This window comes from Neovison vison, chromosome 8, assembly GCF_020171115.1.
Source record: "Neovison vison isolate M4711 chromosome 8, ASM_NN_V1, whole genome shotgun sequence".
Classification (NCBI taxonomy): Eukaryota; Metazoa; Chordata; class Mammalia; order Carnivora; family Mustelidae; genus Neogale; species Neogale vison.
The window spans coordinates 125,573,795-125,600,504 of record NC_058098.1 but is presented as its reverse complement, the minus strand read 5'-3'; the positions used below and the strand labels follow the sequence as shown (position 1 = coordinate 125,600,504).

General features: G+C 38.7%; 1 protein-coding gene across 3 annotated transcripts in view; it reads right to left on the bottom strand.

Moving 5' to 3' along the window:
* ITSN2 (intersectin 2) overlaps positions 1 to 26,710 on the bottom strand; it is a 140,950-nt gene that overhangs the window by 44,184 nt on the left and 70,056 nt on the right. For all 3 annotated transcript variants that reach the window (XM_044261982.1, XM_044261981.1, XM_044261983.1), the window contains 8 exons: positions 20,077 to 20,213; positions 17,099 to 17,235; positions 15,964 to 16,061; positions 11,663 to 11,838; positions 11,210 to 11,354; positions 7,582 to 7,787; positions 5,631 to 5,695; positions 3,663 to 3,829 (listed from right to left, as the gene is read on the bottom strand). In XM_044261982.1, the coding sequence (XP_044117917.1) occupies positions 3,663 to 3,829; positions 5,631 to 5,695; positions 7,582 to 7,787; positions 11,210 to 11,354; positions 11,663 to 11,838; positions 15,964 to 16,061; positions 17,099 to 17,235; positions 20,077 to 20,213 (1,131 nt within the window). The remainder of the gene's footprint in view (positions 1 to 3,662; positions 3,830 to 5,630; positions 5,696 to 7,581; positions 7,788 to 11,209; positions 11,355 to 11,662; positions 11,839 to 15,963; positions 16,062 to 17,098; positions 17,236 to 20,076; positions 20,214 to 26,710) is intronic.

Sequence of the window (26,710 nt, the reverse complement as noted above, 5' to 3'; positions counted from 1 at the left end):
TACAGGACAGCTGCACCAACAACCTTTCTTCATTTCAGGAATCTGAACAAGTAAAGGGAAGGAACGGAACACCTTTCTTCTGTGAGTGAACACAGCTATAGTGGAAGTACTGAGGCTGAAGAGATGCTAGGCAAGGGCTAACGATTTCCGAGCACTTACACGAACAGTATTTAGAAATCACCATTTGTGCAACAGATGTGGGTTACAGCCGATAAATTTTACATACAGTCACTTATAATTCTCACAATAACCCTATTAAGTATTATGATTATCCCCATGTTACAGAGAAGGAAACTGAGGTACAGAAAGGTGAAATAACTTGTCCAAGGCCTCTAAGTGTTAGAGCCTGAAGTCAACCTAGATGGTTCTCACCGGGCAGTTTGCGGATCCCTGGGGAAGGTCCTTGAGCCTCTTTCAAGGGGCTTTTTCATTAAATAAAGACCTTTTTCATTCACAGTATTAAGACATTAATTGCTTCTTTTACTGTGTTGACATTTACCCCAAGGAATAAAACTGCTGATGCCTTAGCATGAATCATGACAGCGGTGTGAAATTATACTAGAGGTCACAGTATTCTTCACAACCACATAATCACAGGACAAACAAAACCGGTTTCACTTAAAAACGTCCTCAGTCAAGCAGTAAAAATGTTATGAAATCTTAGTGAAACATGATCTTTCTTTTTTTTTTTTTTTAAGGATTTTCTTTATTTGACAGAGATCACAATTAGGCAGAGAGGCAGGCAGAGAGAGAGAGAGAGAGAGGGAAGCAGGCTCCCTGCTGAGCAGAGAGCCCAATGCGGGACTCGATCCCAGGACCCTGGGATCCTGATCTGAGCCAAAGGCAGAGGCTTTAACCCTCTGAGCCACCCAGGCGCCTGAAACATGATCTTTTAAAAATTCTGTGTGACTAGATGGAAGCAAGCCTACAGCGTTTCCGCAGCATACTGAATAGAAGATGGCTATCTGAAGGAGAAGCACTTGTGTTATTCAACTGTGTGCTGAACTGGGGTTTTCACGGGACGTTTTTACTTGAAAGAACAACTAAAGACAAACTCTTCAGACTCGGGATTTAGCAGACGTTTTCTCCAAGATAAAGTATGTCTGTCACATCAAGGAATACAGCTGACGGGACTTGTGGCCAATGATCCAATTTAAGATTTCTAGAGAAAATTGAAATTTTGGAAAACTTGCATCTACCACCATGAGTTTGACAGTTTCAAAGTATATGAAGATTTTCCCATGAGATCTATGGTGATATTAACAAATAAAATTTTTTTAAGGGTTTTCTTTTTTTTTTTTTTAATTTGACAGACAGAGATCACAAGTAGGCAGAGAGGCAGGCAGAGAGAGAGAGAGAGGGAAGCAGGCTCCCTGCTGAGCAGAGAGCCCGATGCGGGACTCGATCCCAGGACCCTGGGATCATGACCTGAGCCAAAGGCAGCGGCTTAACCCACTGAGCCACCCAGGCGTCCCAAAATTTTTTGATATTGTATAATGAAATGTGGCAATACAAGGAATATTTGCATAACTCAGGGATTCCATCCTTCCCAAATGACCAATGCATGGATTAAAAAATCTCTCTGCCTGCCTCTCTGCCCACTTGTGATCTCTCTCTGTCAAATAAATAAATAAATAATCTTTAAAAAAAAAAAATCCATTCAGGGCGCCTGGGTGGCTCAGTGGGTTAAGCTGCCACCTTCGGATCAGGTCATGATCTTAGGGTCCTGGGATCAAGTCCCACATAGGGCTCTCTGCTCAGCAGGGAGCCTGCTTCCTCCTCTCTGCCTACTTGTGATCTCTCTTTGTCAAATAAATAAATAAAATCTTTAAAAAAAAAAGAAGTGTTTAAAAAAAAATCCATTCAACGTCAAGACAGAGTGGTGAATTTTCATGTAACAGTAAGAAATGTTCACTGACATGGCTTTAGATTCATGTGTAACTAACCTGTAACAATTTAACACTTATTAAGTTTTGGTATAGTAATATCAAAGCATAACCACAGGCACCAGAAAATGTTAATAAATACTCCTGTGTCTTCTCCCATATCTGTGTGAGGTTGAATTTTCTTCACGTGTCAACCAAAAAAATATGTCACCACAGACTGAATACGGAAACAGTGAAGAATCTAGCTGTCTTCAAGGTAAGCCAGACATTAAAGAGCTTTGCAAAAATACAAAACGATGCTACTCTTTCTAACAAACTTTCTTCTTTGAAAATATATTATTTTCATAAGAACCAAGTTATTTATATTACCATGTAATGGATTTACTTTTGTTACTTTATTTTTTAAAAGATTTTGTTTATTTTTCAGAGGGAGTGAGCACAAGCAGGAGGAGTGGTAGGCAGAGGGAGAGGCAGCCTTCCCGCTGAGCAAGGACTCTGTCCCACCCTCAACGTGGGACTTGGGATCATGACCCGAGCAAAAGGAAGACGCCTTAACAGACTGAGCCTTCCAGGCATCACTACTTTTGTTACTTTAAAATAAGTATTTTTAAAATTCCACGGTTTTAATTTCTAATATGGAAAACAGAACTATGTGTAACCCATATATATGTGTATTTTAACCTATATATGTATTTTTAAAATACATTAAATAAAAGATTTTATTTATTTATTAGAGAGAGAAGAGAGAGCAAGTGGGGAGTGGCAGAGGGAGACGTAGAAGCAGGTTCCCCAACGAGCAGGGAGCCCAACGTGGGGCTCCATCCCAGGACCCTGGGATCATGACCTCAGCCGAAGGCAGATGCTTAACCAAATGAGCCATCCAGACATCCCCCACCCATACAGTTTTAAAAACTCTTTAGAGTGCCCAATAATTTTTTAAAGATTTATTTATTTATTTATTTTAGAGAGAGAGTGTGAGTGGGAGGGGAGGGAATCTCAAGCAGTCTCCCCGCTGAGCGCAGAGGCGACAGACGCAGGGCTGGATCTCAAGACCCTGCTGAGATCATGACTTGAGGTGAAATCAAGAGTCAGTTGCTCAACTGACTGAGCTACCCAGGTGCTCCTAAAATCCCCAGTAATTTTTAAGAATGTAAAAAGTTCCTCAAATCAAAGAGTTTGAGAACCGCTGTATTGTACGGCACTAGTGGTAGGATGAAAAGAGGCAAGAACTGAGCATAAGATGAGTCACATTAACACCAGGGCTGCAAAGATTTACAAACTCCGGGACGCCTGGGTGGCTCAGTTGGTTAAGCAGCTGCCTTCGGCTCAGGTCATGATCCCAGCGTCCTGGGATCGAGTCCCACATCAGGCTCCTTGCTCAGCAGGGAGCCTGCTTCTCCCTCTGCCTCTGCCTGCCATTCTGTCTGCCTGTGCTCGCTCGCTCTCCCTCTCTCGCTCTCTCTGATAAATAAATAAGATCTTTTAAAAAAAAAAGGATTTACAAACTCCTTGAAGGTGATCCCTGGGATCTGGGACTCCTTCCTAGCTTCAGTAACCATGACGCCCAGGTCTACCTTTGGCTCCTACTCTTAGAAATTTCATGAAATCCTGTCCCTCTTATTTAACAGGATCCCCACAATAAATTCTATTTAACTGGTGCCGCCTTCAGTGGTGTCCTTACAACCAAAGCTTGTCTATACATGGGTCTCTATTTTCAGTATGAATCTCAATACACAAGAATGGAATAATTTTGTTTCTGTATCAAAATAACTCTACCTCTTGATCTTTTGGCTTGACATAATTTGATGGAAAAATTCCAGTTCTATCTCCAATGCTTCCTGTCCACCACTCTCCATCTTTCTGGGTCACCAATATTTCTTCACCTTCAATGAAAGTCAAATCTCCAGGTTCTACACTTGAATATGAATAAAGTGCAATATACTCTGTAGGAAACAAAACAAAAAGAAACGAATTTTGGTTGTAAGATTATAGAAAGCAAAAGATTATGTTAATCTCCAAACCTTGTGTAAATTAACTAAAAAAGACCTTGTAAGTTAAGGAAACCAAATGTGAAAAGATATTAAAGTAGAAAAAAGAATGAGGCAATTATTTAATAATTTCGAGAAAAAGATTATTTAACATAAAGCTTTATCATAGGGTTTATTCTTTTCCCTACAGTAGCATCATCATCACCACCGTCTTATCACAGAGAATCCAAAAACACAAACAGGTAGAAGTATCTCTACAGAGTTAAGATATGAAAGTACTTTTTCAATTTCCTTATGCAAAATATCATTTAATATGCTAAGTTTTTTTCTAATTCTTTTATATATTGTTATGGAAATGCCCAATATTCAGTTGACATCCGTACCAGTAGCCAAGTTCTACCACAGTGACCCGGCTCCTAGCACAGTGCTTGGCACAGAGTAGATGCTCAATACATACTGACTTCTTTGGGAAAATATATTGGCTTTGGTTTCCATCCCTGTCATTACTGCTATTTAGAATAAACAGTCAATGACCTGGTTGTAGAAGTCTTTCTTAGTTTCCAGTTAATTTTATTTGTCAACATGGAATTTCATCTGTACATCACAAACTAGAAATGACTAGGAACACCATCTACAACCTACTTACTGTTCATGTTCCCAGTATTACTGGGTGATTTAACAAAACCAAAAATGCCTGTAAGGTTTAGGTATGCTGCAATTAGCAAGGTCTCCCCCAAACACTCCTTCCTCCCTTCCTAGACTCACTTCACAGCACTCATTCCACAGTGAACCTATGTATGGGTCCAATCTGGCTGGTGATCTGAGCTCTCTAACCTTTCACAGCCATGCCCTGGCTCTTAACTTCCCCTCCGTCCACAAGAGCTTTCTCTTCCCTTGTCACTATGCGAAATTCTACTCCTTGCTTAAGACGATCCAAAACTGCCTTGTCCGTGGATTCATAGGTCCTATTCAAAATTCAGTTCTAGGTACTCATTACAGAATTTCTTACAGTGGTATGCCTATACTCCCCAGTCTACTGTGAGGACTTGGGAAACTGTGTTTTATTCATCCTTGTATTTTTCAGGCTTTAGCACAGAAACTTTAACATAGTAGATACTGAATAAACGGCTTAATTTATCATTAAGCTAATCTTCTTGAGCAGTGATGTAAACATAAAATGTACTTCTACTATTCAACTAATTTTACAGGGGACGTACATCATTCATTTATAAAGCTATGTAAGTGTTAAATAAATGTCAGAAACTTAGGGTGGATAATCTTTCATTTTTTAGTACACTGAAATAAAAAAATAAATTATTAGTCAGCCCAAAGGGCTATAGAAAAAAATTTCTTTGTAATAATTATGATAAAGTATACCTTGATTTCAAATCCTACTTAATGACTTATATGATACACTGTAATTAAAATGCAGTTTGTAAGTAAATGTATTAAAATTGCCTAACCTGGATATCTAAAATAAGAGGAAAACAAAAACCTCCATGCTATCTCACTGTAACATTTTTCATTTATGATCTTATTGAGTCTATGCTGAATTTTTAGAGTACCGATTTTCTAAAAGTGCCGTATGTTTTCTATATTCTCAATATTCATATGAAATAGCTAAGGGGCAGGTTCCTCTAAGCCTACTTTAACAGTGAAGACATGGAAACAAGGCAAATAACAACTGTGGGAACTCAGACAAAGAGTCAATAGCTAATCTGACTCCCATTTAATTTACAGCTTGCCAAAAACTCACCATCTCCAACTGTATAGGCTGCAGAGGTAGGTTTCTTGTTTATAGCTGCATACAAAGCTTCTGATCTGCCAAATAAATATACAAAAAGATTTAAAAAAATAATGAAACAAAGACATCAACAAGCAAAAACCAAGAAAGGTGATCAGCAGGTGTTTGCAGTACTTTCTTTTAGGGCTTTCTAAAATTAATTTAAATATTGTTTCAGTACACAGGCTAGAAATATTCTCATAACACAAGATCGTTAGGGGACTAAGAAGGGCCTAGTTAAAAACCTCTAAATGTTTGAATGAATTAATTTCAACATGATTTATAAATAGTTTTTTTAAAGTGTGAGATACTTTGCCTTTCTAGAGGAATTTAAAAGACACAAGTGCTTTGGTAAATGGACGGTAATTTAGTAAAGCACATAGGGGGCTTGGCTTGGTATATGGAGAAACAAGAAGAACATAATATATTAATTTTAATATTTGTTTTGAGCACAGAACTTTATTTTTATATTTCAGAAACAGTAAAGCTTTAATTTCCAATTTAACCCAAGAAACTGTCTTTAAAAATGTGGAAGACTGTCATATTTAAGAAGTGGACATCTGTAGGACGTACCAGTGCTCCCCAGGACCCTTGAGGAAATTATACAGTAAGGTAGTTCTCAGGGAACAGAATGGAAACTTACTACAGCTCATGGTCACAGCTTAACAGACTGCCTTGTTTAAGGCATGATCTCTCCATTACTGTAGGCTTTCAAGTTGTATGCCTTATCTGCTAGAAAAGGTCAGGAACTGAATGAAAAGTTAGGGGGAAAAGCATTTAAACTTACTGTCTTTGCACTTATGTCTTCTACTCCATAAAATGTTATGGTGCTTAAATAGATAATTCCTATCAAGGGCCCAGCTCAGTGCCAATATGCACCTGTCAGCTCTGAATTGCTATCACTTACAGAATTTTAAGTCTAAAATTCCATGTCAGTCTGAACAGTAAATTTCTGCATTTGAATAAAAATTCCTACAAAGAGTCTCAGCACTGAGAAGGTTTTTAAAGATTAATTTACTTTTTTCATCTCATCAATTAGAAAACTGTAAAGTAGGTGATTCTATACAGCCTGACAAAAAAAAAATAGAAGAATCCAAACTCAAGCCTCTTGATTTCCAAAGACCTGTCTCTTTCGTTCAATCAGATCACTTTTCTATTTAGATCAATGTCCATGAAAAACACAAGAGACAGCTCCCCATTGCTACATTAGAGTACTTATTTCTTAAACATCTTAAAGATGTCTGATGATCTGACTCCTCTGCACTGGGAAATAAAGGCCAGAGACCTTGTCTAATTTCCACTTGCTGTTCTCTGAAAATGGATTCAACTGACTGTTCGTTCACTGACTCCTCTGCTTATTCACTGAGCTAACATGACTGAGAAGCTAGTGTGCACTGTGATGACACGAGGCAGGGAAAAACTGAAAAACAAACAAAAGACATGGACCCTGTCCTCCTGGAGCATATGCTCTAGTAAGGGATATGGTTAAGATAATGCGTAACTATAGCCCAGTCTCTTACGAGCAGTTAGAAAGGTGTGATCTTCAAGGAATTCTGGAGGCCCAGAAACTGCAAGCCCTCCACTCTGGCAAAGTAAACCTTTATTTAAAAACTGACAATGCAAAATAAACAACAAGGAAGAAGTGCTCCAAAGGAAATAAAAAAGAACTTCTCTAACTGACCTGATAGCATAAAGAAAACAACAGATCTCAAATTTTAAGCACTTTGAGAACTTTAGGAATCGGAAATAACTAGAATAAAAGATATTCTAAAACTGATATAAATATCTGAAGCGCACTTTTTTCACTCCAGGAATTGCCCTCCTGCCTGATGGTCAAATTCAAGCGTAAATGTTTTACATTCTATGGTGGACTCACTAGGGAAAACACCAACAACCACATCTCATGGAAACACAAAATGCTTACTCTTCCCGCTTGACTTCACTCCCAGGGATGATTTTGACATAAGATTTTGGAAACCATCCTCTTCCTCCATGTACCTCCCCAAACCACCAATTTTCTTGCTGCTCCAAGACAGTAATAATATCATGTTTTGAGAAGTTCAAGTGGTTATCTTTCTTTGCAGTCCAAGAACAAAGGGCCTGTGCCTTTAGGTTTTCTACAACCTGTCCCTGTGAATACAAAACCACAAAATTAAAAAAAAAAAAAAAAAGGTAACCGTGACTTCTTTTTCCTAATATATAACTTATTAACTATTTAAACAGAGACAAGTTTGGTGTGGTGGTGACTTAAGATAACCTTTATCTATCAACCCATTTAAAATGACAGATGACGGAACATTTGAATAGCCTTCTGTTTGTTAAAGACTGAACACCTACCATTCAAGGAAACATCTTGGCACAAAGGAACACTAGATTGTAGGAGAAACACTGGACACTCAAGAAATGTTTTCATAAATCCATCAAGCTGACATCACGGAACAAGTGCAAAGAGCTACTACAGCTCTTCCTGTCCTCTAGTTCCGACACCTGCTCCCTGCAGTCACTACAGGTCAAAGGTCGCGCCACTAACCAATACACAGGGGCTGTGCTCTCCTCCCTCCACTTCTTAGCTTTTGCGCCCCAACTTCCTCCTGGTATTCTTAGTCATTCTCCTTTCCTTGCTCCTCTTGGAGGAAGGAGTGTTTTGTTGATAAGACTCATCTCTTTACCTGTGCCCTAAATCTTCTATTATACCCTCCATTTTCCAAAAATATTTTGTAACATCATGAAGTGCCTCTCTAAAATAGCTAATCTCTCCACCTCTCTACTTAATTTCTACTTCTAAATTCCTTAAAGACAGGAACTCAATCCATTTTAATTTAGGTTCTGCACCCACCACACTATTGAACCTCTTCTTGACAAGGTCACTGATAACATCAAAGCGCAAAAAGCTTCTTCCAAACCCGCATCTTCCCTGATGTCTGAACAGTGCTGACATCGCTTACACCCCTGTCCTTCAGAAAACTCACTCTCTGGTGCTTGATGGATTCCATCTTTGGTCCAAGCCCTTTCCTTGCCTGTTTCCACATGACTTCTCTAAATTATCTTATTTATGTCTATGCCTTTTCAAATCTTTAAAAAAAAAAAAAGATTTTATTTACTTATTTGTGAGAGAGAGAGAGAGAGAGAGAGAAAAAGAGCACAAGCAGGGGGAGTTGCAGGCAGAGAGGAGATGCAGGCTCCCCACCGAGCAAGGAGCTGGAGGTGGAACTCGATCCCACTGAGATCATGACCCGAGCCCAAAGGCAGAGTGGCTTCCTCAAATATATATCTTAATTATAACTTTATCTCCTGAGCTCCAGTCTTGTAAGTCAGACTCTGCTTATGTGGCCTTCCCACCACATTGTCTCTAAACCAGATACCTAAGTTGCAGGTGTGGGATGCATTTCTGGAACCCACGGAACCCACTCCTCTTGCGATGCCCACCAAAGACAATGCCATCACCTTCCTTCCTGTTACTCGAGCTAAAGATCCTGAAAATATATAGAAGGGAAATCCATTTCCTCTTCTCCATGTCTTCTCTCCTGTGGCACGGGCTCACGCCATCCTCTCGCTCCCCGGCTCCTGCAGCACCCTTCCTTCCTTCCTTAATCTCCTTCCTTCACTTCCTTCCACTCATCTAGCCCCTGTACTCTGGTGGGGTTAGGTTTCTAAAATACATACCTCTTAGAAACTTTCAGGGGCTGCCCACTGCCAAGCTGCTGGGCACCAGGGGCTGCCCACTGCCCAGCTGCTGGGCACTGTACCAAACATTTCACAAAGAGACCTCCACCTCTAACTGCACTTCCTGACCCTTCCTCCACGAACCCTGTACTCTGGCCACACCATAAATAATTCTCATCCTGGGGGCGCCTGGGTGGCTCAGTGGGTTAAGCCACTGCCTTCGGCTCGGGTCATGATCTCAGGGTCCTGGGATCGAGTCCCGCATCGGGCTCTCTGCTCAGCAGGGAGCCTGCTCCCCCCTCTCTCTCTCTGCCTGCCTCTCTGCCTACTTGTGATCTCTCTCTGTCAAATAAATAAATAAAATCTTAAAAAAAAAAAAATTCTCATCCTGCAAACTCTTTGTGTTAACATGCCTCACTGATCTTCCCCAACTTATTTTTTCACAGGAATAACGTTCCTTCTCTGTTTGCTAAAATCTCACTTATCTTCACCTCCCACTCAAAAACCTGGCTCTTTATGAACCATGCTCCAATTTCCACAGACTGAATGAGATCTCTCTCAGCTGTATATACCTCAAGACTTTGCAGAGTATCTTTATGACAATACTTCTCATAATTTATAATTATTTATTTCTTTTTTAAAAAAGATTTTAAAGATTTATTTATTCAGTTGAGAGAGACCACAAGCAAGCAGGAGGGTGGGGGCAAAGGGAGAGGGAAGAAGCAGACTCCCCACTGAGCAGGGAGCCCAAAGGTGGGCTTGTTCCCAGGGCTTGGAAATCATGGCCTGAATCAAAGGCAGACACTTGACTGACTGAGCCACTCAGGCGCCCCTACAATTATTTATTTCTTTGTCTGTCTCATTAGATTATGACTTCTTAAAGCAGGGATTTTTTTCCCCATTAAATTTCTCTCTCTTTTTTTTAAAGATTTTATTTATTTATTTGACAGAGAGAGATCACAAGTAGGCAGAAAGGCAGGCAGAGAGAGAGAGGAGGAAGCAGGCTCCCCGCAGAGCAGAGAGCCTGATGCAGGACTCGATCCCAGGACCCTGAGATCATGACCCGAGCCGAAGGCAGCAGCTTAACCCACTGAGCCACCCAGGCGCCCCAATCCCCATTAAATTTCTAGCACGTAATGAGATGCCTGGAACCAACGGTCACATAATAAGCATTTTTTTGAATGAAGGCATATCTCTGGACTCTACTGTGATGAAGTCTGTGCTTTCTTTTCAATAATGTTCATGTAAAAATGCCTGATCTGTAATTTAGATGTAACAGTTAGATGTAATGATCACATCTACATCAGAGGATAAATATACATAACATAGTTCCCACACAAATAACTTTTTTAAGAACAAAAAACCAAAACCTCCCAAGCCCAAAAAACTTACAGCAAGTATGAATTAAGAATAATATAATCAGACTTATAACAATGACATTTTGAGCTTAGAAACCTTAATTAGTAATAACTGGATGCTATGAAAATGAATCACTGGGAAACTTCTAAGTAATAATTTCTTTACATCACACATGGACAGTAAGAATAGAAACCAAATGCTACAAACTCTGATTAAAAGAGTAAATGATGCCTTTGTACAAAAATCTTCATTCTAGAAGCAATGTCAAAGAATAACGAACACAGGGGCGCCTGGGTCAGAACACAGGACGCTCTGTAAGTTAAGCGTCCGACTCTTAGTTTTGGCTCCGGTCATGATCTCAAGGTTGTGTGACTGAACCCCGCGTTGGGCTCTGCGTTCAGCACGGAGTCTGAGTTTCTCTCCCTCTGCTCCTTCCCTCACTTGTGTGTGCTCCCTCTCTCTCTCTAATAAATAAATAAATCTTAAAAAGGAAAAAAAAGGATAAAGCACACAAAATTAAAAATACACACCTGTCCATGAATCGGTGATACAGATCCAGGGGACACAGTACGAGTAAAAGCTGACTTTTTCTGCCATGACGTATTAACAGTTAGGTTTGTAAAAGATACATTTTGATAATCAGTCACTGATGCTGGTTGATTTGAAGAAAGTGATCTGTAAATACAACACTTCGATGTAAGTACAGTTAATCATTTAAAATTTAGTGAAGTACTACAAATTTATCAGCTTGTATATAATTTACTTTGTGTTTAAACACAATTTGTGGGGAAAAAATTAATGAACAAAGTACTGTCCTACATTTTTATTTATTAAATTCCAGTATGAAATTTGGAACAAAAGGTACTCTTGGAGAGCCCAGCACAGATTAGATTATGATTACATAGCACGCTGACACAAATACCTATTAAGTATTTATACATTACCAAAAAAATGCATAAACTCCACTGTTAGCAAAAACTTACTCAGAGGAAGTTGAGGTAGCAGATACAGATACTGTAGGGGGAAGTAAGGCCTTCTTAGGAGACACAGATTTTTCACCTGATGGCATTTTTTCTACGTAGTTGCATGGAAACCATCCAAAATTTCCTTGAAAACTACCATAAAGCCAACCAGGTTCTCCTATGGTTTTTTCATCAACCTATGGAAACAAAAACAAGGGTTAACAATGGTTAGAATGCCACGGATTTACAAAGGAAGAAAATGCAGACTACTGTATAGTAGCCTCATTTTCAGAATTAAGCCCATTGAACTAAAGAGTCGATGCCATTTTCTACAAATTAATAGGTCACTCACTATCTCTAATGACTGACAAAGTGCCTTTTTAAAATTTAATTTTTAAATCCATCCAAGTTAAATATGAAAATCGTTTACAAAAACAAACAGCATTCCACATGGTTTATGATAGAAGACCCTATCACTCATTGTGCCCTGATTTCCACTCCTCATAGTAACTTGCCATTTTCATTTGTTTCTTCTGTATTACCTTCTTTACCTCTAAATAACGTATTTATACTATTTCTTGAATGTTTCAATTTTAGACATTATCTATTGGCTTTTGATAACGGAAAATCAACGTTTAACTGTCTTTTACTATATCTTCTTATTCTATCAATACTGCTACCTCAAAATTTTTGGTTAAATTATATTTAATGTTTACATTATTATGATTCTGTAAATAAATTTTTGCATCTGAATTATGCACTATTCTGATAATTACACTTACTTTCTTGCAAACTTGTTATTATCCTATAGTTAATCATTAATTTTTGTTTTGCTTAGTTTTTTCTGTTCCTATGACAGTCTTCTTGAACTCTCTAAGAGTTCTGAATACTATTTTTCAACTGGTAACACACATAGGTGATTTATAGTTTCTTTTTTTTCCCCCTTTAATTGCTGAGTAATGTTACATTGTATAGATGTACCACAATTTTTGTTTAAATGCTTACACCTAGTGATGGACATCTGAGTGGTTTCCAGCTTTTGGCTATTACAAATAAAACTATGAACGTTTGTCCTTGTATATTGATCTTGTATCCTGCAACCTTGCTTGTTAAACACACTCATTAGTTCTAGAATAGCTGGCACAGCTATGTAGTAACTATAAAATGGTGTACTGAAACAGAACAAAAGAAACCCCTGCTAAAATATCATCCTGTAGATCTAGTTTAAGACTACTTTAAAACAGCCAATCCAGAGCACTAAAACTGAAGACAAGAACATAACAGACCCCAAGGACGTATGCAACCTAAAGTAGCAAGCTCAGCAATTTACCTGATTTAAATGCTGGTCTCAAAGCACGGATCACTGACAGTTAAGAATACTGGCGTTTGAACACTAACTTCCTCCTTTTCCTACAAACTGTTAAAAGTGTCCTTTCTTTAATACTTTTTCCTAATATTTTCTACCATTCCAAGAAGAAAAGGCCCATTCGGGGCACTTTGGTGGCTCAGTAGGTTAAAGCCTCTGCCTTCGGCTTGGGTCATGATCCCAGGGTGCTGGGATCAAGCCCCACATCGACTCTCTGCTAGCAGGGAGCCTGCTTCCTCCTCTCTCTCTCTCTCTGCCTGCCTCTCTGCCTACTTGTGATCTCTGTGAATAAATAAAATCTCTGAAAAAAAAAAAGAAGAAAAAGAAAAGGAACATTCATTTCATCTTTAGAATTAGATCAAGCTTGCTTTGTCAGGGGTCAATTTTAACCAATTTCATATCTGTTATTTATAGCTCTGATTACACAGAGATTTACACAGAGAATTAAACTAGGAATTTTTATATAGTTCTCACAGGTTAATGGAAATTATTACTTCAAAAACAGCATTAATACATATGAACACTGGAAAAATAGGTTGTCATGGAAAATGTTGCCAGGGCTCAGGAGAATTTGTAATCTTTTTCACTTTCAAACAAATCTCTTCTGCTACCCTCATCCATTAAGTTGATTAGATTTTGCCTCCTATCTTACCAAGGATAGGGAAGCCCTCAGATCTGAGCTCACCTTCTAACTCAGCAAAATGCATTTTTAATAATCCCATCCATCCTTTCTTTCCGTCCTCTAATCTCTAAGAAGTTATCTAGTCCTTCCACTATTCTCTCGTCCTGTGCTCTAGATTCCAAGCCTTCCAGCCTTACCAAGAATCTTCCTCATCTGCATCCACTAGTCAGAATAGAGAGGTCTGCCAGGGAGACATGAGGTGCCTTCCTGAGTGTTCTGTGTTCTATATGTTGATCTGAGTGGTAGTTTCACAGATACACACATGTGCACTAAACATTTGAGCCGTATATTTACAGTTGTGCACTTTAGTAAATCCAGTATCATTAATCCTTTCCCTCTCTGCAGATCTTCTCTATCATTATTTGAACTTGCTCAAGCTTCAGCCAAGTTAAAAAAAAAAACACCAGAAAACCATAAAACAAAACATAGAACAACCTCCCTCAACCCATACACGTACTATCATTTTCTCTCCCTTCCAACTTTCAAAAGCCAAGATCCTTCAAAGAGTTTTGTATATTCACGGTCTCCTCTTCCTCCCTTCCAATTTGTTCAGGTCACTAAAATCTGGCTTCTTCACCGACCACTCCAGTCAACTAGTACTGTTTTCCTCCAATTTAACAATAGTTGTGATACTGTTAATCTAATGGTTATTTTTTTTTTTTTAAGTCCCATCTTATTTGACATACAGACCCAGACCACTCTTCTCAAAATTCCCTCCTGCTAAACTACCCTCCTGGCTTTTTCCTACCTCTCGTTTCTTTTAAGACTCCCCTTCCTCTGATAATACCTCCAGTGTTCATGTCTCTTGGGGACTGCACCATTAGTCATCCTCTACGCTCATGTCAATTACCATCACAACAGAGTGATGACACTTAACCTGGCCGCCTCTGATCTCTGCCTGAGATCCCTCTATATCTCTGGAGAGCCAGAGGTGTATCCACCTGCTGCCTAGGAATCTGAAACTCACCCCAAATTAAACTCATTGTAACTCTTACTCCAATTCCCTCCTTCTGATCTTCCTCTCTTAGTGAATGACACTGTCATCAACCAAGGTATCCAAATCAGGCATCTGTAACACATGGCTCATTCTTTACATTAGTGATTCAGCACAGAACATAGTCGAGAAACTCTAGCTACCTCAATGTTCCTGTTGTCACTGCCACCAGACTGGCTTGATGACCACGGGCGAGGTCTGCTGTAAAGCTGGTAGCTTTCCACCACCTTCCTTCCTCAACTGCATTAGAATGTCTGTCTTTCTCATTAGACTATCAGCGGTTTAAGGGTAGAGACCGTGCCTTGTTCACTATATTCCTAGCCTAGCACAGCCCTCAAAAAATATTTGTTGACAAAGTAAATAAAAGATATAAGCAGAACTGTAAGTGGGCTCCTCACCACATAGGCTGCATCTCTTCACTTCTGGACCAAATTCATCATCATTAACAGGTAGAAGATGAGGAAGGCCACAAGACTGTGGCACTGTCAGTGGTGGCAATGGTAACAGAAGAAAGGGAGACCATCTCGAGTGTTTGAACAGATGCTTCTAGTAAACCCTATGCCAAGTATCACTAAATATTTGCTGTGTAACAGATAAAATACACCAAACTGGTGACCACGCAGGGAAAAATGAAAGCAGGCACTGGCTCGGTAGTCCAGGTAATAGTACCTTAATTTATTAAGAAGAAAACTGAAGCACAGACTAAAACCCAAGTTAGTATGCTTCTAAAACCTGTATTCTTTCCATTACGTCACAACAGCTGTATCAAATGCTCTTCCCTGCATCTTCCCTTATTCTTCCATCTTCTGTGGTTTGTGACTATATAATAAAGGGCTTTTGTTTCTAGGAACAAGGGACTGCATCTAATTAGAGCTATAGAACCTGCCTCCTTCAATTCTTTTAATGTTGCCAGAAAATAATCAGCTTCCCCAAATTTCACTGGTGATTTATTAACAAAATCAGCATCACCTTTTACGATGTGAAGCAATGGCACAGTGTAAAGAACACAGGATTTGAAAATCAAAGACACGTACTTGCAACCCACTCAGTTACTGGCCTGCTGACTGTTACCTGTTGTGTAAGTCTCAGCTGCCTTACCTAGAATATGGCAGTGGTAATACGCAACTGTGCAGTAAGTTGTTAGGGCCAAATTGGATAATGTTAAAGATATGCTTTTTAAATGACAAATCACTACATGAAATTATAGTCATTATTATTATAGAAAGTTATACACTTCATTGTATTAAGCTTATTCATGAACAAAAAAGATAGTTTCCTACCTGTATTATATCCCCAGAATTAAAACTCATCTCATCATGGCTTCTGGCTTCAAAGCGATACAATGCTTTATAATTTACCAAAGCACTAGCTGGCTCACCTAAAGAGAAGATAATGGTCATTATTTGCTACTTTCATGTACATACATCTTTATCACTCAATATAAAGAACTTGTAAAATCAAAAGGAAAAAAACCTGAACATCAAATAGTAAAATGAAAATCCATTTGACACAGGCTTGTTAGGATTTAAATATCTTGTATAGTCACAGAATCGATATAAAAGCAAACAAGGACATTCATCTTCAGTAAAGTAGGAGGCAATGAAACAAAGCCATGACTTGCGGGGTGTGCCACGCGCAGGGACGTCGGGGAAGGCAGAGGAGTGGTGGCAGCTAAGCCGTGCAAAGCGCAAGGAGGCCAAGCAGCGAGGTTTGTTCTGTGGCACTCAGGATGTAACAGGGAAGAAGAGGCAGAGAGAGAGGCCACAGATGAGGTTAGCAGTGAACAGGGTTCAGTGCAGAAAGAGCTGTAGATTAACCAGTATGGTTCTAAAAGAAAAGCAGAAGAGCTCACAGATACACTCCCCTTAATAAGATTAAAAATACTTAACTTTATTTGCAGAATAAATGCTTTGGCTTACAGAAATTTCAACACATGTATCATCAATAAGGTTTCAAATATTTGTATATCCAAAAGAAATACAGTAATATGTAAAGTATCTTAGGAATGGATACTGAGCTGTATCATGAACAAAACATACCTTCTGAGAAAATTTCAATATGCAAAGACTTAAAATTTTACTGCTGTATCATTAAAATAAACAGTTTAGTAAACACTGGTTGAATAAACTATAACTGTTTACTTCTATTATGAAAACCATGACAAGGTCTGTTCATAGCTACTCAGTGATTATGATCCTCTTCTTTTCTGCAAGTTGTTTTAAGACTTCTACCCTCAGTCTGTTTTAATAAAGCCTTCTCCAAGTTTAATTTAGAAAAAGTTTTTTTCTGACTCAAAGGTTAACATCTGTTTAAATTTTTTTTTTTTTTGCTTTTCATCATAATCTTTTTATTCTTACTGCTTTCATTGTTCTGTCTCAGAAAAATCAAATCTACTATTTTTATCCTTATCCTTACACTGCTTCTCCTCCACTTTCCGCTCCTCTTCTTGAACTTTCTCTTGTGTTTTTTCTTCCTGGAGTCGCTTTTGTTTTTCTTCTTCCTCCTTTCTAAGACTTTCTCTCCATAAGTTTTCTTTTCCTTGCTTTGCTTTCCTTTACATAAAAAAAAAAGAGTTTGCATCATGTCCTAAAATTTCTGTTATGCAAAATAATAACAAAATAAAAAATATCAGATCTTATTCCTCACAAACTATAGGAATATTACATATTTCTTATGTATTTATATATAATCTTATGTATTTATCATATAGCAAAGACATTAGCATGGGGTGTGGAGAAACAGTGGGGATCATGGATGAAGGGGAAAACCAATTAATCAGGAGAGGACCCTTGGTCTAACAGATGAACTGGGGAGTAAGACTGACAATTTCTCATACCCTTAAATTCCCTCCTGTCAGCCATACCTCCCAATACTGAGAAGAAAGGGGAACTATTCAGAAAATAAATACATAAGGTATATCTAAATGTTCTTCCTCTCTCTCCCGATTTCTTTCTTTCTCTCTAGATTTTTCACAAGGACTGTATTTCAGCTCTTATTTCCACTATCTAGTTAACCCCTGTTTTCAGGATTTGGTTGTTACTGTGGAAACAGGAAATGCTTCTGGGCAGATTAGCTACTTTCTATATTACCCCTTGGAAGTCTTTTTCATTGTTAGAGAGCAGGGCATGTTCCCCTATAGGTCCACGCTTCTGTATGTGCTTCTATGACATTTGATAACAGCTGCAGCTTGGTTTCTAGCTGGGCAAGATGGTCTATGCCCCACCAAGGAAGACATCTTGGCTTAATTCCATGTCTCAATTCCTATATAATCCCCAAAACTGCAGACCCACTTACTCTGCCACTTCTCTTCCTCATTCCTGGACTGTCTTACACTCATACTCCTGGTTCATTACCCCATGATAAGCTCCCCTTGACCCTTTGCAAATCCTCCCATAACCTCTCTCACTGCAAAGAGTGTTTCCTCCAGCACTTTCTGTGACTGACATCTGGCTCTCCTTTGAGGGCCACGCTTCTCTGAGGTCCTTTCTTCATCTCAGCCACCATTCCTTTTCCTGGTGAGTTCCTCCATCGCCTTTTCCCACATTCTTCCACATTAAGGTGACCTAATCTAGCCTCTACTTGAATTCCCAGAGATTATAAACACCACAGAGTATTTACCCCATGTTTACTGGGATAAAGAAAGACTAGAGAGTTAAAAGAATATGAAATTAAATTTTGATAAACTTTCTTATGTGTCAGTGCATGAGAAACAATTCAGAGCCAGAATATACCTCAGAAGCTGGACAAAGGGCAAGGAGGCCAAACCTACACTGAAAACCTGACTCTAACCAACAGCGGGGGACAAGGAGGGAGCCTTCCTAGGCAAACGGCTAAGAAATCAAGTTGTTATTTCTAAGACTCAGCTCTGGACTGATTCGACATGTGTGTCTGCTCTGATTTCTTTCCTCTTCTATAGCAGGATAATGTGTGAGGAGGATGAATGAAATGAAAATGTGTATTATTAATATGGCTTGCTGGCCTAGAAAAAATTGTGAGTGGTGATGAAGAGATAGCAAAACACTTGCAACATTATCAGCAGAAAATTCTGACACAGTGACTAGCTATGTAGTTACTGCACTATTCCCTTATGCAACGTTCAGTGGCAGTTAAGTGGTTAAAAAAAAAAAAAGACTTCTAAATTTGAACTTCACTGTCTCTGCTTTTACATTATTCTAGTATTTCTTGTTAGCAGCCACAAAAGTGGGGGTCGTGGAGTAAGAAGTACTACAGAGATCTGTTTGGCAGTCTCCAACTCCTACTGGAATGATGAGGAATCAAGAACAAGGAGTAAAACCAGAGTGTCCTTGCATCACAGTCAACAGCCGCCACACATTAAGTGTGCTGGGAGTGGTTATTCTGAAGCCATTAAAAATCGAGGCCTACTACATGGTAATGTGTCTTTCTTGCCTTTCGAGTAACTGTTAGCTCCTTCATGGGCATTACTCGTCTACTTATCTCCAAGGCAAAGAAAAGCTGGCTCCTTAGTATTTGTTAATTATACTGATTTCTGACGCTAGAGGACTTGGAGGGGGTCGCGGCTAAGGAACATATTAGAAACAAGACCTCACAACAGAAAAAAATTATGCTGAGTCTCTACACAAATGCCTCAGATTCTGCAACTGTCTTACTTCTTGCTATAAATGGAGGCAACTGATAGGCTCTGTGCATCCACATGGCATTATATACTCCATCTCATCACTCCAGCTTATCACTTAATAAAATTAAGTATTTGGGTTTTGTGATCTTTTAGCAAACTTAACAGATTTACAATGGAGAGAAGGAAGTGATGAGTGTAAGACGTTTGTGTTTGGCTTGCTAGCTACATTATTTTTACTTATGAGGCATGCATCAGTATTTCTATTTCTCAGGTGGAGAAATGGGGTTCAAAAGGTAAAGTGACTTAACCAAGGTCATCCAAATAGTAAGTGGTAGATCAAGAAGTCTAATCCAGGGGCGCCTGGGTGGCTCACTGGGTTAAGCCGCTGCCTTCGGCTCAGGTCATGATCTCAGGGTCCTGGGATCGAGTCCCACATCGGGCTCTCTGCTCAGCAGGGAGCCTGCTTCCTCCTCTCTCTCTCTCTGCCTGCCTCTCTGCCTACTTGTGATCTCTCTCTGTCAAATAAATAAATAAAATCTTTAAAAAAAAAAAAAAAAAAAGAAGTCTAATCCAGGTCTGACTCCAAACCCCCTATTCTTCACCAGTGGAACATAAAATTGATTACTATAATCTCAGTCCCTAAAAGAAAAACTGAACTTCTAAAATTGAGACTCTAATTAGCATCCAAGGATAATCCTTTTATTTCCCTTAAATTTTCATAGTCAAACTAAGATATGGGCAACAAAATTAGAATTCTAATAGTAAAGTAGTATATTAAATTTATCAGCTATATTACCTTATAGCCTCATCTTCTAGTTTCTTTTTCTGTATTAGCTCTGACCTTTTTCTTTCAATTTCCTTCAACTTGTCACGTTTGATTTTATGAAGTTGTTCAAGCGCTAACTGCTGTGTGTTGTAGCTTTCTCTCAGTTCCTAAGGAGAAAATGAAAATAAGTCAATATACATTGATTTAAATATTTTTATCTTATATACTAATGTGGCATTTTATTAAGAGACAAAAATCTGAAAGCAAGTTAAACTAAAGTAAGAAGAGTAAAAGTTTAAAAAATATCTAGATGATTAAAAAGTCCTGAATACAAGTACTTAAGTCCTATAACCACTGAGGACAAATATATATGTTAAAGTCATGTACTTGTGTATTAGTTCTTTTCTAAGGAATAAAGATAAGCCAACTTCATAAGCCAAATCTTTGATTTGATACTTTATTTTCAATTAAAAAAAAACCCAATCCATTAAAAATATGGGGAAACAGGGTGGTGGCTTAATCAGTTGAACATCCAGTTCCTGCTTTTGGCGCAGGTCATGATCTCGGGGTTGTGCAGCAGAGCCCTGCATCGGGCTCCAAGCTCAGCTTGGAATCTGCTTGAGATTCTCTCTCTCCCTCTCCATCTGCCCCTCCCCCTGCTCACACTGGCATGCGCTCTCTCTTGCTCTCTCTCTCTCTCTCGAATAAATGAACAAATCTTTTAAAAAACATGGGGAAACAATCTCCTTATTATTTGAAGAAGAATTTTATTCAGTCATATTTTTTACATATGTAGGTTGACTGAGTAAGGTCCTGAACTAAACACAGAAGCAATTATTAAGTAATTCAGCTAAAACTAAAAATGGAAAAGATAATGTCTACCTAAAATCATGACTACAGTAACCCAAAATAATGAGAAGTACTGCAAACAGGAATTGAAATAAATACTTGCTTATTGAGCATCTAGTTCTATGTGGTGTCACAGAGATGCACAGGGAATCAAATCTAGGGCCCGCTGGCTCTCAAGTTTTTGCCTTCAAAAAGCTTGAAGTCTCAAAGCAGAGAAAAGTCCCAAAACGTGGGATAGAGATAAGCACCTTAGCAGAAACCTGTGGTTACTTTAACCTGTGGTTAAACCTGTGGTTACAGCATTTTCCTTCCATCTTCTAACAGCACCTGCCCAACCCTATTCTGTGAGTTTGTTAGGAATCTGTCACTCAGATTCCACCCACTCCCTCTCAGCTGCAGTCATTTAATCTAGGCCTAACTAATCAATCACAGCACCCCACCTCCCTGGCCAGAATGACTGGTCCAAAGGACATACACATGGATCCAAGCTGAGCCAGAATCCTTTCCTGGGATTCAGATAGACTGAAAAGGGGAGAAAGAGGTCTTTTCTTCTCTAAACTCATTAAACTGGGATAAGACAAACCTGGAGCTGTCCCACCACCAAGTGACGCTACTGGGGTGGAAATGAAATCCATACAGAAAAGAGGCAAGCAAAGACTGGAGACAGAGGGAGGGAGGCCTGGAGGAACCGACTCTCCCAACTGCATTCCTACGCCTAGGAACTGCTCCTTCCTAGTAGCACTTGTATGGACTCAGCAGTCCTGGGACTCTTCCAGTAACAACTCTTGTGAGCTTAACTATTTGAAATGAGTTTCTTTTACATGCTATCTACAGGATCTTGAACAAGAGAGTTTAAAGAGACTGGATTAAGAAAGAGGAAAAAGCCCTCACAAAAACCTCAAATAATCAAGAGGTTTCACGGCAAAGGTGGAACCTTCCACAGTACAGCTGACCCTCAAATAATCAGGGTTGAACTGTTTGTGCACACCTATACACAGATTTTTAAAAATAAATACAACAGAGTACCATAAATGGGTTTTCCTTATGATTTTCTTAATTTTCTTTTCTCTAGCTTAATTTTAAGAATATAATATGATATACATACATTACACAACATATGTATTAATCACTGTTATAGGTTAGGTGCCTGGTCAATAGTAGGCTATTAGTAGTTAAATTGGGGGGAAGTCAAAAGCTGTATGCAGATTTTCAACTCTATTGGGCACTGGCGCCCCTAACCCATGTGGCTCAAGGGTCAACTATATTTGGTAGAATGTTTTGGGGTATCTACTCACACATAACAAAACTAAACCAAAAAAATCCTCCAAAACAACCTCCCCCAAAACCCAAGAAACGCAATTTCTTTCCAGAAATAAAATTTCCTGTAAGTGGATCCTTTTAACTTGATTTAAGTGATAGATATGATCCTTGTACAATGCGGTGTGAGTGTGAAGACTACATCCCAAGTGTCTGAGATCAAGACTTGCAGCTTAAGCCAATAACAATACAAATACTGCATTCAGCAAGTCTCCACAAATCTCAGCTTCAACAGTTCTCTTGGTCACACCTTTCTCTAAATTCTACTGAAAACCAGAAGGATATGGTGGTTACAATCTATGGAGGAGCAGTCTGGCTTAGTGATAAGGACTCTGGGAACATCAGTCTGAGTCAGGCTCTGTCAGTGGTGTGCTGAGTAACATCAGGAGTTACTTGCAGTTTCCTCATCCGTAAAATGCAGTTAATTCTAGTACATGCCTCACTAGTACATGCACTCTAGTACATTTAATCCTCACAATACTGTTGAGGATTAAATGGGTTAATGCCTATAAAGTGCTGGAGGACACAGAGCAAGTTCATAGGAAGTTTAGCTATTATTATTGCCTGAGGTCATAAAGAAAAAGAATTGTAAGGTAAAGAGAGAGTAAAGAGGAGCCAAATTAACATCTGATCTTCTTATGGCTGCAAGATTAGCCCTCCAACGTGTCCTGTAAGATACTGTTTCAAGTCTTCCTTTACCAGCCCACTCCTGCAGTGTCTGAGTTCATTAGCTGCCCATGCTCCCCAAGGCATCCTGTGCCTTCCTCTATCATAATCAGTGTCTCCTGACTGTATGGTTCCCTCCAATACTGGACTGAGTTTCTTGACAACAGCACTGAATTTCATCAAGGTATCCCCACCCAAAATGGTCTGGTATTATGTGGATATTCAATTAATATTTCTTAAACAAATGAGAATGCATAAACAATAGTCACACATACTAATAAGATTTGAAGAGCACTATAAGGCTTGCCAGAAACTTCCTCTGCTGACAGCAATAATCTTGGCAAATCCTATCTCTAGACTCATTCCTTTGGATTAAGTCATTGCTTCCAGGAGGCCCTTGTTCAATAGATGAGTTAACTGAGGACAAGTAAATTAATCAGCACTTGTGGACAGTACTGTCGCAGTCTTAAGAGAATGACAGATCTTTTTCAGGTTAAGGAAGTTCTATTCTTAATTTGCTAATAAGTTTTTCATGTTTTAATCATGAATGGATTTAAAATTTTCTCACATACTCTTTTTTATAAAAAGATTTTATTTATTTATTTGACAGAGAGATACAGAGAACAAATAGGCAGAGAGGCGGGTAGAGAGAGAGAAACAGGCTCTCCGCTGAGCAGGGAGCCTGATGTGGGTCTTGATCCCAGGACCCTGGGAGCTAAAGGCAGCTGCTTAACCGACTGAGCCACCCAGGCGCCCCATCACATATGTTTTTTGCATCTAGTGAGATAAACATACCATTTTCTCCCTTTAATCTGTTTATAGGGCAAATTACATGTTTTTGTATGTCAAATCAGCTTTGCATGACTAAGATAAATCAACTTTTTTGGTCATTATGGATTATCCTTTTTTATAAATTCTACATTTGTCTTTTTAATATTTTTTAGAATTTTCACCTCTATATTAAACTGGCCCATAATGATCTTTTCTCATACTGTTCTAATATGTTTTGATATGTCTCTGATAGCTTTGTATAAGTTGGGAATAATCCCGTTTTTCTGTATTTTGAAACAGCTGTGTAAGACTACACTTTATCTTAGACAAAAGGCTGAATGGTAACAGAAACAGCTATGTAAGACTAGATTTACTGGTTCCTCCAGTAAAGACTCTGCGCTTCTCTTTTAGGAAAGATTTTAAACTATAGATTTAAAATATTTTATAACAATAGAGCTGTCCAGATATTTTATATTTTGAGTCAGTTTTGGCAAGTCGTAATTTGTTCATCTACATTTAGCATGCACCAACAGACTGAGGGGGAGAGGGAGAGAGAATCCACAAGTAGATTCCCCACTGAGTGCACAGGCTGCTGCGGGCTCTATCTCAAGACCCTGAGATCATGACCTGAACTGAAACCAAGAGTTGGTTGCTTAACCAAATGAGCCACCCAGGCGCCCCAATATGCTCTTCTAATGTTTGCAGCATATATATTTTTATTTCCTTTTCATTCCTAATTTTATTACTACCTACTTTCCTTTTAAAATTGGTCTTGCCAAAGGTTTAATTTTATTAATCTTTTTAAAAGAGTCAAATATTGGTTTTCTTGATTCCCGGTATTTAATGTCTTTTGTTTCATTGATTTCCTTCTACTATTTTTGCTTTATTACACTAGTCTTTTTCTAGCTTCTTAAGGTGAAAGCTTAGCTTATATATTTTCATCTTTTTTTTCCCCAATATAACTGTTTATGGTCAAATGTATAACCTTGGGCACCTTCTGGGTCTTAACTTACTCCTATGTGAAATGTGGAGAGGAATAATACTGACCTATATCACAGGGTTAATATAAGGATTCAATAAGTAAGACACTTAGAACCATGTCAGTTCCAGAGAAAGCCCTTAATAAACCCTAATATCAATACATCTTCATTTACGAATCAGCAGCTACTGACCCCTGATATGACTGAGGAGAAGTCTGTTAATTTACACTACTCCCCACCACTCTGTTTCCCAGTGTTGATATTTACTGGTGGTTAATCTACTTAGCACTTTTACAACTTAAAAATATACTTAATCAGGGCGCCTGGGTGGCTCAGTGGGTTAAAGCCTCTGCCTTCGGCTCAGGTCATGATCCCAGTGTCCTGGGATCAAGACCCTCGTTGGGCTCTCTGCTCAGCAGGGAGCCTGCTTCCTCCTCTCTCTCTCTCTCTCTCTCTCTCTGCGTGCCTCTCTGCCTAGTTGTAATCTCTGCCTGTCAAATAAATAAATAAATAATCTTAAAAAAAATAAAAATAAAAAATACTTAATCTACTGTTTCATTTTCACAAACACCTGACATCGTGCAACTCTAAATTTTTCTTTTTATTTTGAAAACTTTCGCAGATGCTGATGATTTCACCCCAGATACCTCATCACTATTCCACGTAACTACAACTCCAATGCCAGTACTAAATTACAGACATTTAACACAGCCATATACTGATATTTAATACAGAATTCATATTCAAAAATGTCCCCATTACCGTGAATACTGTCCTCAATAATAGCTTTCTCCCTTACCCATGATCTCATCGAGGGTCACACACTGCATTTTGCTGTCATGACTCTTTAGTGTCCTTTAAGAGTGGCTCTTTGGTCTCCTTAAATCATAAAGATTTCCTCCATCTTTTATGAGATTCACATTTTTAGAGTGCGGGTCAGTCAGCTGTTTCATAGATCAAATCACAATTTGGGTGTGTCTAATTTATTTCCTTACAATTTATTTCCTTACACTTAGATGAAATTATTTTTGGCAAAAATAATACAGCAGTGATGTGCTTCTTTCAGCGCAATGTATCAGGAGACCTATAATGCTGGTTTGTGCCATTTTGGTAATGTTAAATTTGACCACTTGGTTTAAGATTGGTTTACTTAGTTTTAGTCCTGAGTGTACCTTAACATGGGTCAACAAAGCACTCACAAAAATTTTTAAATCCAGCACCTATTTCTACTGTTCTCATTACTGAGAGAGAGTACTTATTCTGCCATCCTGGTAGAAATGGAAGATGTAACTTGCTGAACTTAAACCACTAATACGGAATACCTCTAATAGTGATAGTAAGTAATGTTATATTCTGATTTTTGCTTCAAGAAAGGATATAATGGGGGCGCCTGGGTGGCTCAGTGGGTTAAAGCCTCTGCCTTTGGCTCAGGTCATGATCCCAGAGTCCTGGGATCGAGCCCCGCATCGGCTCTCTGCTCAGCAGGGAGCCTGCTTCTTCTTCTCTCTCTGCCTACCTCTCCGCCTACTTGTGATCTCTGCCTGTCAAATAAATAAATAAAATCTTAAAAAAAAAAAAAAAGGATATAATGTTCTTTCCAAAGGCCAGGTCTTAAAAGAGATTCAATGGACAAAATACAGCTTAGCTCAATAATGTGATATAATGTGATACAAAAAATTTTTATTAGTCATGAAAAAAAATCCTGGCAGAACGCAAATTAGCACCTCAAACTTAACATCCAAAAAACCCCAAAACAAAAAACTCTGAACATCTGTGTAGCACTTTAAAGTGTTTTTACACATAATACCTACATTTGATCTTAATAGCATTCTTGTAAAATGGATAAAATGATGACCAATTCTGAGACTCAGAAGATTGACTTGCCTCTTTTTGAATTATCTACACCATGTCATTCAAACCCCAAATCGTACCACAGATTCTATATTTACTTTCACTTAACTCCACTTTCAGCTAACTTACTAAAAATATCTTTATTAGATAAGAAACATTTTAAAAATTAAATGATTTAAAGGGATTTGAAACCAACAGTAATTCATGTCCATTCTAAAGGAGTCAAGAAC